The 15,014-nt window shown below is 41.6% G+C and overlaps 1 protein-coding gene across 2 annotated transcripts; it reads left to right on the forward strand.

Moving 5' to 3' along the window:
* The first annotated feature begins 420 nt into the window (after window positions 1-420).
* On the forward strand, window positions 421-12,897 carry H2AZ2 (H2A.Z variant histone 2). 2 transcript variants are annotated; one of them, XM_082846642.1, is made up of 5 exons: window positions 421-533; window positions 4,549-4,626; window positions 7,105-7,218; window positions 9,733-9,862; window positions 11,058-12,897. In XM_082846642.1, the coding sequence occupies exons 1-5, from the start codon at window positions 531-533 to the stop codon at window positions 11,117-11,119; spliced, it is 387 nt and encodes a 128-aa protein (XP_082702768.1). In that variant the 5' UTR covers window positions 421-530; the 3' UTR covers window positions 11,120-12,897. The 2 variants fall into 2 exon arrangements, with proteins under 2 accessions (XP_082702768.1, XP_082702769.1); XM_082846643.1 differs by lacking the exon at window positions 9,733-9,862.
* The last annotated feature ends 2,117 nt before the right edge of the window (window positions 12,898-15,014 follow it).

The raw sequence follows: 15,014 nt of genomic DNA on the forward strand, positions 1-15,014 counted from the left end.
AGCAACCCCAGAGCCAATGCTGAGAAAGGGCGGGAAAGCCAAAGCCACCACCAATTTTTCCACCTATTGGCTAATCCCGCTGTCGTTCCCGCAGGCCCGCCTTCCTTGCTCGCGGGCGATGTTCTTACTGGCTGACTTCCGCCAGCTCTCCGCTCTCATTGGTCAGTGTCTCCGTTCGTCAGGCTCGGGCCTTGGAGACAGGCGGAGAGTGGCGCTTGGCTCCGCCCCCGGTCGCGCACAGGCGCGTCCGTGTTGGGGTCGGAGGCTCCGCCTCCGCGTGCCGTGTGCAAAAACAAACAGCCGTTAGGGAGGAGGTGCTGGGGGCGGGGTTTTGTTAGAAGGAGGCGCGCAATTGGGCGGTCGCCGGGGTTCAAACGAGCAAGGCGAGCAGGCATTGGCTGGGGTGGTGCGAGGCGGGCCCCGGTTATTGTCCGGGCTCCGGCGGCGGCGGTGGCGGCGGCGGTGGTCGGTGCTGCGCGAGCGGTGGCGGCGGTGGCTCGGCGGGACCGAGGGCGGGAGCGGCCGAGACCATGGTGAAGTCTGCGGGGCGGCCGGGTGGGTGGCGATGGCCGGGCGGCGCCGCTACCTGTTGAGGCGGCGGGCGTCAGGCGGGCGGGCGTCAGGCGACTACGACGGCTGGGCTGGCGTCAGGCGGCGGGGCTCCCCGCGGTCCCGGCCTCGCCCGCCGCGGCGCCGGCGCGAACTGAGTGCGCGGGCCGAGGCCGATGGCCCTGAGCGGGACAACCCTGGCTCTCTGCAGCACCTCCGCTGCCCCTGCCACCGACTTTGACTCCTGAATTGTGCGTCGGTTAAAAAAAAAAAAGTGCGGTTTTTAGAAACGCGAGTGGAGGGAACTTGGCCCCTTGTGAAGTTGGGAGGGAAAGGCGCTGGAGGGTGGTCGTGCCCCGCGCGGGAGCGAAGCAGCGACGCCGAGGCGACGAGCAGTGTCCGCCCGAGCGCCCTACGGAGACAGCCTTGCCCGGGGTTGAACCACAAACAGAAATTGTGGTTATTGTGACGTTCTCGCGTCTTAGACCTGGCTTCGACCTTACGGATGGTCGCACCCCGTTTCTGACTTGTAGTTGTGCAGTTAACGGAAGCGCTTCCGCCGGCCGACTCAGGCACAGATTAGATCTGTCTGTAAACTGATTTGCTCAAGCGGATGATTCTCCTGGTCCTTGCTGGTTTCGAAGGTGTCACTCATTTAATTTCTAGCGACCTGCCACATATTGGCTGTCCCTTTTACCAGCAGCTAAAAATACATGCACGGTCGCATAAGCTAAAAATACAGGAGGCGTGGAGTTGTCATTCTTGTTTTGAGAATTTTAAACTTGAGGGGACGTGAGCATGTATCTGTTGAACTAGTATGCAAGTTTCTTGGCATCCAGTTTTCAACTTTTCCTGACTGAAATACACTCCAGCTGGCTCCATAGGCGTATTTTCTACCGAGATGCTTAACCCAGGTTAATACTAACACAGTTCTTAGAATCAAAAATTTTATGGTGCTTGTATGTTGTTTCTCAATCAGTCATCAGACATATTAAAATGAATGTGTGAAGTTGGAGGGTGTATATACAGAGTTTGAGGGGGTTGTGAAAAATTTATTTACTGTACAATTTTTTTTTTTACTGTACAATTTTATATTCGCACAAGTTTGATTCCATAAGACTTTGTTTTTGTTAAGTATGAGAAATGTATCCGGAAACCACGGAAATAGTCATTTAACTTAGAGATTTTTTTTTTTAATTTATTTATTTATTTTTGGCTGGGTCTTCGTTGCTGTGCGCAGGCTTTCTCTAGTTGCGGCGAGCGGGGGCTACTCTTTGTTGCGGTGCTCGGGCTCTAGGCACGCGGGCTTCAGTAGTTGTGGCATGTGGGCTCGGTAGTTGTGGCGCACGGGCTTAGTTGCTCCGTGGTATGTGGGATCTTCCCAGACCAGGGCTCAAACCCGTGTCCCCTGCATTGGCAGGCGGATTCTTAACCACTGCACCACCAGGGAAGTCCTAACACTGAGATTTAAAAAAAAAACTGATTTCATGTCTACTTCCTTAAAAAGCAAATAGGTTAAATAGAAAGTATGATGGATTTGAAGTGATAAAATTGCTTAAGAGCAGTAAATTGGGAAGCCTGGGAAGTTTTGCAGTTGGTAATTTTTTTTTGTTTGTTGTTTTTGTTTGTTGTTTTTTGGGCTTTTTGCGGTACGCCGGCCTCTCACTGCTGTGGCCTCTCCCGTTGCGGAGCACAGGCTCCGGACGCGCAGGCTCAGCAGCCATGGCTCATGGGCCCAGCCGCTCCACGGCATGTGGGATCTTCCCGGACCGGGGCACGAACCCGTGTCCCCAGCATCGGCAGGCGGACTCTCAACCACTGCGCCACCAGGGAAGCCCTGCAGTTGGTAGTTTTTAATGGATAACTACTAATTTCATAATTGTCATAGACAGTGATTATAGTTTTAGACTCATGCACCAACTGAGAGGTTTTTTTAATGTATTTACAGCAGGGCAAATAGAGCTGAAAAGACTTATTTGAAGAAGTGAGAATATATGGCTACTCCCCCATATGGTTTTGGGAGATAAACATGGGGGGGGGATTTTTAGCCTAAAAAGTATTTTAAGGAAACCATTACAAAGGGACAAAGGGAATATGCCATTTCAAAGCTTAACCTCTGCTTCAAAAACATCCTCAAACAACTAGCCAATCATGTAAACTGATTTATTTAACTAATTTTTCTTTTAACAGAGGAGAAATAATAGATTTAAGTAGTAAAATCAAACAGCCCAAAAGAGAATATTGGTTCCCTCTCAAGTCAGATCCTTAGTATTCCATCCCTAGAGGCAAATAACTTTTCTGAGGTATTGTGTGACCTTCTAGAAATGTATATGTACACACACTCTACAGTACTCCACTTTATGTAAACAAAAGCTCACTGCACTTGCATATACCTTGCCTTTTACACAAGTATGTTTTGTGAGTTGTTCCTTATCAGCACATATCTGTAACTCATTTGTTGAAAGGGCTGCATAATATCCCATTGCATTTATATACTGTGTCCTGTTTGTGACCATTCATGTTATTTGAGAAATATTTCTTTATCAGTTGAAAGTAGTATTTGTTTAACCCCTTAAGAATAAGTTTGTATGTCCCTTTTTTTTGTAAAATACACATAACAGTTGACCATTTTGCCATTTTTTAGTGTACTGCCAGTTATCTCCAGAACTTTATCTTCCCAAATTGAAACTCTGTACCCATTAAATAGTAACTCTCCATTCTGCCCCTTTCCCCAGCCTCTGATGACCACCATTCTGCTTTTTGTTCCTATGATTTTGACTAGGTACCTCATGTAAGTGGAATCATACATATTTGTCCTTTTGCTTATTTCACTTAGCATAATGTCTTCAAGGTTTACCCATGTTGTAGCATGTATCAGAATTTCCTTCCTTTTTACAGCTGAATACTATTCTATTGTGTGTATATACCACGATTTTGTTTATTCATTTTTCTGTGGTAGACATTTAGGTTGTTTCTGCTTTTTACCTATTGTTTATAATACTGATATAAACAAAATAGCAAATAGTATAGAAAATATCTGTTTGAGTCCCTGTTCCCAATTCCTTAGGTATGTGCCTAGAAGTGTAATTGCTAGATCATAGAGTAATTCTCTGTTTAATTTTTTTTTAAGATGCTTTTTTTTCTCCCCATAGAGCTAAGTTCTGAATATTTCTGTGGAAATGATACACACTGACATTTTTTTAAATTATTTTATTATGAAATACTTATAGCATGAGAGTTATATTGACTTGATGAAGATTCTTCAGTCTGAAAAATATGTTCAAATTTTTAGAAATCTCATTTTTAAAAAGTATTTAAGGTTTGACCTTGTTTCTATATAAATTAATAAATAGTGGACTTCCCTGATGGTCCAATGGTTAAGACTCTCCGCTTCCACTGCAGAGGGTGCAGGTTCAATCCCTGGTCGAGGAAGTTCCACATGCCACAGGGTGCAGCCAAAAAAAAAAATGAACATCATCAGTTGTGGGACAAATAAAATTATTAAAAAATAAAATAAATGGAGATATAACACATGTATATTTAAAATTGAAGATCACCTAGATTTTTTTAACTACCTAAAGTAAAACTAGAAGAAATTTTATTTCCTAAGTTTAATTTTTTTTTTAATTTTTATTGGGGTATAGTTGATTTACAATGTTGTGTTAGTTTCAGGTGTACAGCGAAGTGAATCTGCTATACATATACATATATCCACTCTTTTTTAGATTGTTTTCCCATATAGGCCATTACAGAGTATTGAGTAGAGTTTTCTGTTCTATATAGTAGGTCCTTATTAGTTCTCTGTTTTATATACAATAGTGTGTATATGTCAATCCCAATCCTCCAATTTATCCCTCCCCCCGCCTTACCCCCTGGGACCATAAGTTTATTTTCTACATCTGTAACTGTACTTCTGTTTTGTAGGTAAGTTTATTTGTAGTCCTAAATAGTTTTGAAATAGCATTTTCGATTCTTCATCTGGAACTTTTTTCCACCTAGGCTGGAGGCAAAGCTGGAAAGGACAGTGGGAAGGCCAAGGCTAAGGCAGTGTCTCGCTCACAGAGAGCTGGGTTACAGGTAACATCCATGCTGTTGTAATTCATTATTTTCTTTACTGTTATAATTCATGACTCATAGGTGTTTCTTTAATTACAAAAGTGTACTTGTACTACTGGCCTTTGATAATGAGATTAATTGGTCAAAATATAAACCACAAAGCAACTGCCTTATTTATTTATTTGTTTGTTTGGCTGCGCCAGGTCTTAGTTGCGGCACACGGGATCTTTTTTAGTTGTGGTATGCAAACTCTTAGTTGCGGCATGTGGGATCCAGTTCCCTGACGAAGGATTGAACCCGGGCCCCCTGCACTGAGAGTGCAGAGCCTTAGCCACTGGACCACCACGGAAGTCCTGCAACTCCCTTGTATATAATTTGTATTCTCTTCTTCTAAACAAGGACAAGTTATGAAAAGATCTTAAATGAATTTGGTGATTTTGCTCTCTTAAAATCTATTATTTCTAGATTATAATTATGTTCCTAGTTCTTTTATAAATTGTATCAGATTGAAGTGAGTATGCTGTGGCTTTTATTTTAAAGAGTGTTTGTCGTGGTACATCGGCTTTCAGGATGAGAGAATAATGAACTGTCCACTAGTCCTGTGAATCTTTCCCCGATACCTTCAAGTGTAGACTCAGTGATATACTCAAAGCCCTAAATGGTTTCAAATTTCGTATATTTAAATTGTTGCAGCTTTAATCCACAAACTCAAAATTTTCTGGATGAGTAAGAATTATTCCCTACATGTAAGAGATACTTTTTAAACAGGAAAGTTTGAAGTCCAGACTATAAGGTTAGGATTTTTATCTTCTTGGCAGTAGTGAGCCATTGAAAGTTTTTGAGGAAGAGGATGACATGATCTGGATGATACTGAAGGAAGGGGGGGCGAGAACTTGTACTTGGTGGGTACGTTCTGTATTTTAGAACATCATGCAAATCTCAATTAGAATTTATTTGAAGTGTCCTTACCTTGAAGTGGGAGATGGAAGACAGATACAGACTATTGCAGTGGTTTAGGAATAAGGTAATAACATACTTGAACTTGAGTAGGATGGAAAAGAATAGAAGGCTTGTGTATGCTCCCCAAAAATGGGAGGAGGGGTATGGGATTGAGAGGACGGTCAAAGAGAAGTTTCTCTAAGGCTTAGACCCTAAGGAGCAGAAGAGTTTGTAGTAGGGGCAAGTTATGAAATAATAAATTTAACTGCAGTCGTTTTGAAGTTCCACCAAAACATCCATATGAAAATGTCCAAAAGTTGTAGATTTGAGTCTAGCTTTCCAAGAGAGGTGATCAAAAGAATTAGAAATTTAAGGTCACTTACGTAAAATTGGCAGCTTGTGCTGTGGATAAGTTTCCTAAGTCGAGCATGAGAAAGGATCAGAAAGGCATTGGTGGACCCCCTACCATATTTGATGTGGTATTTGAGTCAAAGAATGAAAAGACTGAGGAGTAGTCAGAGTTCGTATTAGAACTATGTAATTGCTTTGGCCTAAGAAGAAATGGTTTTGTTTTTTTGTTTGCTTGTTTGTTTTTTTAATAAATTTATTTATTTTTGGCTGTGTTGGTTCTTCGTTTCTGTGCGAGGGCTTTCTCCAGTTGCGGCGAGCGGGGGCCACTCTTCATCGCGGTGTGCGGGCCTCTCACTGTCGCGGCCTCTCCCGTTGCGGAGCACAGGCTCCAGACGCACAGATTCAGTAGTTGTGGTGCACGGGCCTAGCCGCTCTGCGGCATGTGGGATCTTCCCGGACTGGGGCTCGAACCCATGTCCCCTGCATTGGCAGGCGGATTCTTAACCACTGCGCCACCAGGGAAGCCCAGAAGAAATGGTTTTTGAGGTCCTCTGTGTCAGACGACGTAACATGCGGTTACTGAGGATGCAGAAGGGAGTAAGACATGGATCCTGGTCTCGGGGAGCTTAGAATTAGGGAAGGATGTAAACAAAACAGTCATGCCTTTTCTCTTTAAGGATGCAATCTGGAAGTAGATTTTGCTGGCTAGTAGATTTTAGTAGTTAAAATGTTACTGCTCGTCTTTCAGAATGGTGTTTAACAGAAGCCAGGGTTGGATTGGGAGAAAATGGGTGACAAGAAAGGGGTTTCAGGGTTTGCTTTTAAATCTTGCCTTTGGAAAGGAGATGTCTAGACTGTAACTGGAGGCAGTTGCTGTAGACAGGTGGAGACATTTTAAGTGAAGTGTGCAGAAGGAAAGGAGCCAGCGAAAAGGAAGCAATTGGAGCTGTTGAATGATGGAGCAGTAACGGGGTAAGGAAGGTCCTTAAGAAAGTTGGGAGTGGGGTTAGTCAAAGGCACAGACAAGTGGGATTAGGGAACTTTGGAGGTGAGAAAGTGCCTGTTCTCAGAAAGTAGAAAGAAAGGGTCACAATGGGAGAATGGTGTTGGTTTTGAGTTCATGCTTTACTCATATTATTCAGCCTTTGATTACATTCAGTAGTGTGATGTTAAGACTTCAGTGCTTCCCATTTGGGTGGTCTCTTTCAGTTTCCTGTGGGCCGCATCCACAGACATTTGAAGACTCGTACCACAAGTCACGGAAGGGTCGGTGCCACTGCTGCAGTGTACAGTGCCGCAATTCTGGAGTACCTCACTGCTGAGGTTAGTGGGGGAAATGTTATATATGGGAATCCTGGAGGTGTCTTGGACATAAATGGCTAAAACCCATGGAATATTGGTTTGAAATAAAAAAGACAAACTCTTGTTAGTTTCTTTTAATAGCGGTTTTAGATGTATCTTATCAGCCTATTACCTAGTACCAGTGTCAAATAGAACTTTGGTGTGCTCTTTTTTAAAGTTAAGTAAGTGTCAATAATCCATATTTTTAAGTGACGTGACAAGTGTAAAATAATTTAAATACCATACTACTAATAAATGAACTCTGAAATACGTATATAATCGATAGGTGATATTTGTGAAGTTACAGCATAACTCTTTTTTTTTTTTTTTACAGCATAACTCTTTTTTTAATTTTTATTTTTCTTTTTGCGGTACACGGGCCTCTCACTGTTGTGGCCTCTCCCGTTGCGGAGCACAGGCTCCGGACATGCAGGCTCAGCGGCCATGGCTAACGGGCCCAGCCGTTCCGCAGCATGTGGGATCCTCCCGGACCGGGGCACGAACCCGTGTCCCCTGCATCGGCAGGCAGACTCTCAATCACTGCGCCACCAGGGAAGCCCCAGCATAACTCTTAGTTAATAAAGATTTGAGGTGGGGTGAAGTCTTGGCAGTGTGATGATACATATTTTTTAAATATCACAACTATATTATGATAACAAAATTTGGTAAAAGACCTAAGCAACCTTCTGGTTCTGTGCATGGTTGTATGCATAAAATGCTGTATCTTACTCAGTTTGACTTTTCAGGAAGATAAGTTAATTGGGCAAGAGTTCTTAATTCTTAGGTCATGGACTACTACTTCCTCCATTCTAATCCCTCCTAAGGAAAACAAAAGGGAAGCCATGAAACTCCTTCAGCTACATTCCAAGCAAGGGAAGTTGAGTAACAAGCAAGTCAACTGATAGAGATAGCCAACCTAATAGAAATGGGGACGCTTCCTCCTTGAGAAAGGTGTGGTTGGGAGCTAGGTTGAAAGATTTAGCTTTAACCTGTGTGTTAGTTATCACTGCTGTCACTTCATTAACCTTACCAAGTCATTTATTTTCCTATTGGAGATTTAACATTGATAGTTTCAACTTCACTATGTCACAAGCAGGGATTTTGTGTTGGTAATGTTTTTGTATTGGTACTAGTTAAGAGCCTTTCTGCTTTATCACTCTTATACCAGTTTTTATTTGTTTACCTGCAGACTTTTCAGAAAGGTATGCATTTTGTGCACTCATGCAGAGGCATAGGCTTCTGGTTCAGATTTTCAAGTCCCATCTAAACTCCCATTATCTATATTCTTAGGAACTTTATGATTTTTTAGTTTAAGATTAAATAATAATCATATACATACATACACACACACATATGCAGTCAATGTGTATTTTCCAAATATTTAATTTTGGGGTTTTAGTCAATAATAGAGGTAAAGAAAATACTGAAATCTAAGTTTAGGGGTAATCACTTTTCAACGTTGGCTTCACACTAGGATCACTTATGAAGCTTTCAAAAGATACTGGTGCCAGGCCTCACCCCAGACCAGTGAAGGTTGCAAGGGAGAATGGAGTAGAGAGTACTGGTGGTTTTTAAAGCACACTGATTGCTTCGGATGTACACCGAGGCTTCCCACCAGTCTGTTTAAGTGAGGAGGTTCTGTGGAGTTATTTTTGTGTTACTTCCATCAAAGGATTTATAATGCCAGTACAGTCTATGGAGGCAAAAAAGAAAAGAAAAGAAAAATGCAATTTTATGGCCAACTGGGACTTTGAAATTCCTCTAGTTGAAAATTGCCCTTATAGAATAAAAGGCTTCTAGCTTTTTGCCTACAGATTATAGGGCCCAGTGATGTTAAAAACTCTGAATAAGAAATTATTTTAAATTATATTTTAAAATTGTTCTACAAGTGCTAAGCAATAAATTTCAGCTGTTAAGGGCCATGAAAAAATAGACTACATGGGTATATTAAAATATATTTCTAGATGTTCACATTTATTGAATAGATTCTTGGCTAAGGGATATTATCTCTTGTCTTTTTTCTTTCTATAGAAGTAGATTTTTGCTCAAGTTTCTAGTTCTCTTGCAGAGAATGAATATAAAAGGACCAAATGGGGCTTCCCTGGTGGCGCAGTGGTTGAGAGTCTGCCTGCCAATGCAGGGGACAGGGGTTCGTGCCCCGGTCCGGGAAGATCCCACATGCCGCGGAGCGGCTAGGACCGTGAGCCATGGCCACTGAGCCTGCGCGTCCGGAGCCTGTGCTCCGCAACGGGAGAGGCCACAACAGTGAGAGGCCCGTGTACCGCAAAGAAAAAAAAAAGGACGAAATGGAGTAATAAGAGTTCTATAAAAGCATTATAGAAATTTGGAAAAAATTTAGTGTTGGTTTATATATATATCTTGTGTGTTTTGTGTGTAGATGCTGTAGTGATCTTTTTAGCTATAATTGCAGGCCTAAACTGAATCCTTAAACACTTCACCCTTGTTTGATGTGCTATCTCAACGGATGCTTTGTAGGTGCTGGAGCTGGCAGGTAATGCTTCCAAGGATCTCAAAGTTAAGCGGATCACTCCGCGCCACTTGCAGCTTGCAATCCGTGGTGATGAAGAGTTGGATTCTCTTATCAAGGCTACCATAGCTGGGGGTGGTATGTATTATTTCCTCTTCAGCCTAGATTGTTAACTGGCCTAACTAATAGATAATTCAGATAGATGATCCAGTACATTTGTATCACCAACTAGAGAACATAGAAACTTAAGTTCCAAAAGTGTTAAGTCTGACAATTCTAGACTTCTCATTATGATCTGAATACATATTTCTTCTCCTTGTAGCCATATACAATGCTATTTTTATTTTAGTAAGTTCTTCATCTAAATATCATATGTGAGACTTAAAACCTGGTGCTTAAAATATTTCCCATATGCTTTAAACTGTGTTTGAAAAATGATCGTGAGAAATTGCTTAATATGCTCTTGAAAATCAGAGCTGAGATAATTGAATGAGTCAGGATCAGTGAAGGTGAGATATAAATTGGTGGTTCTTAATACTTTTTGGATCACATTTGGAGAACCTCTTGAAAGCTGTGGTTACTCTTCTCTAAAAAAAGCACATAAAATCACACCATTTTACATACAGTTTTAGAGGGGGATTCCCAGACCCCAAGATGGGGACCCCTTGGTATAGATACTTTAACAGAATCAGAATGTGAAAGGGGACTTAAGTAAATTTCATTCTTTTTTAAAAGCCTTTTTGTTTGTTTTTTAAATTAATTAATTACTTTTGGCTGCATTTGGTCTTTGTTGCTGCTTGTGGGCTTTCTCTAGTTGCAGCAAGTGGGGGCTACTCTTCGTTGCGGTGTGTGGGCTTCTCATTGCAGTGGCTTCTCGTTGCGGAGCACAGGCTCTAGGCACATAGGCTTCAGTAGTTGTGGCACGTGGGCTCAGTAGTTGTGGCTCGCAGGCTCTAGAGTGCAGACTCAGTAGTTGTGGTGCACGGGCTTAGTTGCTCTGCGGCATGTGGGATCTTCCCGGATCAGGGCTTGAACCCATGTCCCCTGCATTGGCAGGCGGATGGATGCTTAACCACTGTGCCACCAGGGAGGTCCTCATTCTTTATATAATTGCTTTTTGGGGTTGAAGCCCTAAAGTGGTAAGATATAGCCAGATTAGGGACTTCCCTGGCAGTCCAGTGGTTAAGACTCCATGCTTCCAGGGGGCACGGGTTCAGTCCCTGCTTGGGGAACTAAAGATCCCACATGCCTCTCAGTGCAGCCAAAAAAAAAAAAAAGATATAGCCAGCTTAAAGTTTTTCTACTAATACTGTTTCTTTTCATTTCATTCTAGGTGTGATCCCTCATATCCACAAGTCTCTGATTGGAAAGAAGGGACAGCAGAAAACTGCTTAGAGAGTTGTTCTAACCAACCTTCTTCCTCCCCGTCATTGTACTGTAACTGGGACAGAAGAAATAATGGGGATATGTGGAATTTTTAAAACAGTTAAGTGGAAAAGCATAGACAATTACTGTAGATATGAAAAAGAAACATTTGTATGTTCTTAGACTCGAAGTTTGATAAAAATATCTTTTCATGTGGCAACAGTTGTGTGTTGATTGGCTAGGTTTCTCCCATGTGTTTTATACAAAAATGGAATTGATAAACCATTTTTTAAAAAAGTAATTTGTCTCTAAACCGTTCTGTTTGTGCTGTGTTGAAAATATTTTGCTCATACTTCAAAATTTTTTAAATTTCAAATTGGTTATATATTCAGAAAAATCTTAAAACAGAAATTGGGAATCTACTTCTATCATGATTGATACCATATTATATTGAATCTTGGCTGCTACCTGTTAGTAGTAGGCACCAATTATTTTACATGCCACTAAAGAAAAAAACTGCCAATTAAACCATAATATGCCATCAATTATGAGATGCATCCCAATTTCAGAGATGTTAGAGTATGAAAACATGCATTTAGAATTGATGAAGGATAGTGGAATTATTTGAATTATTTAATGAGCACTTATGATGTGGCAAGCCCTGTGTTAAGCGCTTTATTGATGAAGAAATTTTATTACCCCCATTTTAAAGATGTAGAACCTGAGGCTCACAGAAGTTAAATGGCTTGCCAGAAAACATTTATCTAATAGATAGAAAAGGGCAGAACTAGGATATAAACCTAGATTTGGCTGACTGCAGAGCCCACACCCTTACCTAGAATTGAAGTTAAGATGATCAAAGTTGTCTGCTTTTGGCTTAAAATTCCAGCTTTTAGTGATCTTTTATTGATACAGTAACATTCAGTAATTTGTACAATATTTTAAAAATTATTTTTGTTTGTCAGTTGCTAAGTAACTTGTAAGATTTAAGTTAATGTATCAGTTAACGGTCCATCAGAAAATTATATTTTTCTGGAAGTCTTCATTAAAAATGGAAATTCTTTAATGTTTTGTAATACAACAGTATCAAAACAAAACTCTCATTTTTAAAAACTTATTTTATTATGGAAATTTTCAAAAATAAAGAGAATAGTATAATGAACCCCTGTGTACTCATCCTGCAACTTCAGCAGTTATCCTGTGGTCAGTTTTGTTTTACTTGTATCCCCAACCTGAACCCTCATCCCAGTTGATTGGTTTGAATCCCATTCCAGGCATGATTTATTTTCATGTCCACATACTTAAGCATGTGTCTCTAAAGATGGGGTACTTTTTAGACCATAACCACAATACCATTGTCTTAAGACAGCTAACACATTTTATGATAACAAATACCCAGTCAGTATTCAGATTTCTCTGATTGTTTCATAATTTTACGGTTGGTTTGCTTGAATCGGGATCCAGACACTATGTCTTACATTTTACTGATAGCTCTTAAATTTCTTTTTAATCTGTAGGTTTCTTTTTTATTATTATAATTTTTGAAGAAACTGAGTTGTTTGTCCTATAGGATTGTCTCTAAGTGTGGATTTTACTGAATCTTGGCACATATTTTGAAGAAGCTTCTATATTGAAAGGATCTACGATTATCCATGTGTGAAGTTTTAGTAGTTTTTAGAAACCAAAGAAGCAATAGAAAAGAAGGCAAAATAACCTATCAGAGAATAGGGTCTTTTACTAGAGTTTTCTAGATAATTGCTTCAAATACCTGTTTCCTTTTGGTAGTGTAATTTGTTTCCTACTGTGTTCCCAGGATTGTATTTTTGTTTTCTGATGGAAAAAAAATAGAACAACTGGGCCATGTGCTCTGGGGCCTCACCCCCACATTTGGTCCATCTTGCTTCACCTATACACCCCTTCCTCCCACTGGCTTTTTTTAAAGCATGTCCCAGCCATCATATTGCACCTGTAATACTTTAATAGGTAACTCTAAAAGAAAGCTTTAAAAAGAAGGCTTTTTATATTTAAACAAGACAGTACCTCATTGTGGTTTTGATTTGCATTTCCCTGATGATTAGTGATGCTGAGCATCATTCCATGTACCTGTTGTCCATCTGTATGTCTTGGAACAAATGTCTATTCAGATCCTCTGTCCATTTTTTTTTTTATAAATTTATTTACTTATTTTTGGCTGCGTTGGGTCTTTGTTGCTGCGCGCGGGCTTTCTCTAGTTACGGTGAGTGGGGTGCTACTCTTCTCTGCAGTGCACGGGCTTCTCATTGCGGTGGCTTCTCTTGTTGCGGAGCACGTGCTCTAGGCACTCAGGCTTCAGTAGTTGTGGTGCACGGGCTTAGTTGCTCCACAGCATGTGGAATCTTCCCGGACCAGGGCTCGAACCCATGTCCCCTGCGTTGGCAGGCGGATTCTTAACCACTGCGCCACCAGGGAAGCCCTCTGTCCATTTTTAATTGGATTTTTTTTTTTTTGCCACTGAGTTATTTTTATATATTTTGGGTATTAACCCTCTATGAGATACATGATTTTCAAATATTTTCTCCCACTCTGTAGGTTGCCTTTTTTTTTTCTTTTTTAGTTATTTGTTTGGCTGCATCAGGTCTTATTTGCAGCACACAGGATCTTTTGTTGCAGCGCGTGGGCTTCTCTGTAGTTGTGGTGTGTGGGCTCAGTAGTTGCGGCACACGGGGCTCTCTAGTTGTGGCACACAGGCTCTAGATCCCACAGGCCTAGTTGCCCCGCGGCATGTGGGATCCTAGTTCCCCAGCCAGGAATCGAACCTGTGTCCCCTGCATTGGAAGGCAGACTCCTAACCCCTGGACCATCAGGGAAGTCCCCGTAGGTTGCCTTTTTATTCTTTTGATAGTACGATGGTCTTTTTTTGACATTTTATTATGAAAAAATTTTAATATGCAGAAAAGTTAACTATACAGTGAATAATTCTTAACATCTACCACCTAGATTCTACAATTAATATTTTACTATATTTGTTTTATAACAACTATTCGTCTGTGAGATGGCCCTCATTTGCCTGCTGTTTTTATTCTCTGCTTGTCCAGTTATTTCTTGTTAGAGAAGTTCTTAGACCAGATCATGTCGTTCATTATATTAGGTGATTGAGGGACTTCACTGGTGGCACAGTGGATAAGAATCCGCCTGCCAATGCAGGGGACACGGGTATGAGCCCTGGTCCGGGAAGATCCCACATGCCGCGGAGCATCTAAGCCCGTGCGCCGTAACTACTGAGCCCTCACGCCTAGAGCCCGTGCTCTGCAACAAGAGAAGCCACCGCAGTGAGAAGCCCACACACTGCAATGAAGACCTAATGCAGCCAAAATTCATTAATGATTATTTTTTAATTAAAAAATAAATTGCGGTCTCCACTCGGGAGGCTCATAGCCTAAGTGGGGGGACAGAGGTGGACACAGAAGTTTCTGAGTGGGGCTTCTTTGGTGGTGCAGCGGTTAAGAATCCGCCTGTCAATACAGGGGACACGGGTTTTAGCCCTGGTCCAGAAAGATCTGCGGAGCATCTAAGCCCATGCACCACAACTACTGAAGCCCGCACACCTAGAGCCCATGCTCCACAACGAGAAGCCACTGCACTGAGAAGCCTGCGCACCGCCACGAAGAGTACCCCCTGCTCACCACAACTAGAAAAGCCTGCGCACAGCAACGGAGACCCAATGCAGCCAAAAATAAATAAATTTATTTTTTCTTAAAGCTCAGCAAAATGCATTAAAAGAAAAAGAGGAGCCTAGTACCTAGAGAACAGACTTGTGGTTGCCAAGGGGGAGGGGGTTGGCAGATGTAAACTGGTATATACAGAATGGATGAGCAGCAAGGTCCTACTCTATAGCACAGAGAACTATATTCAGTATCCCATGATAAACCATAATGGAAAAGGATAT

Source organism: Leucopleurus acutus (genome assembly GCF_964270905.1).
Source record: "Leucopleurus acutus genome assembly, chromosome: 9".
NCBI lineage: Eukaryota > Metazoa > Chordata > Mammalia > Artiodactyla > Delphinidae > Leucopleurus > Leucopleurus acutus.

What these genes read in the sequence shown, in the direction of transcription:
- H2AZ2 (XM_082846642.1), top strand. An exon ending in CACAGAGAGCTGGGTTACAG is followed by an intron (nt 4,627 to 7,104) that starts GTAACATCCATG and finishes GGTCTCTTTCAG; the next exon opens with TTTCCTGTGGGCCGCATCCA. An exon ending in TGGAGTACCTCACTGCTGAG is followed by an intron (nt 7,219 to 9,732) that starts GTTAGTGGGGGA and finishes GATGCTTTGTAG; the next exon opens with GTGCTGGAGCTGGCAGGTAA.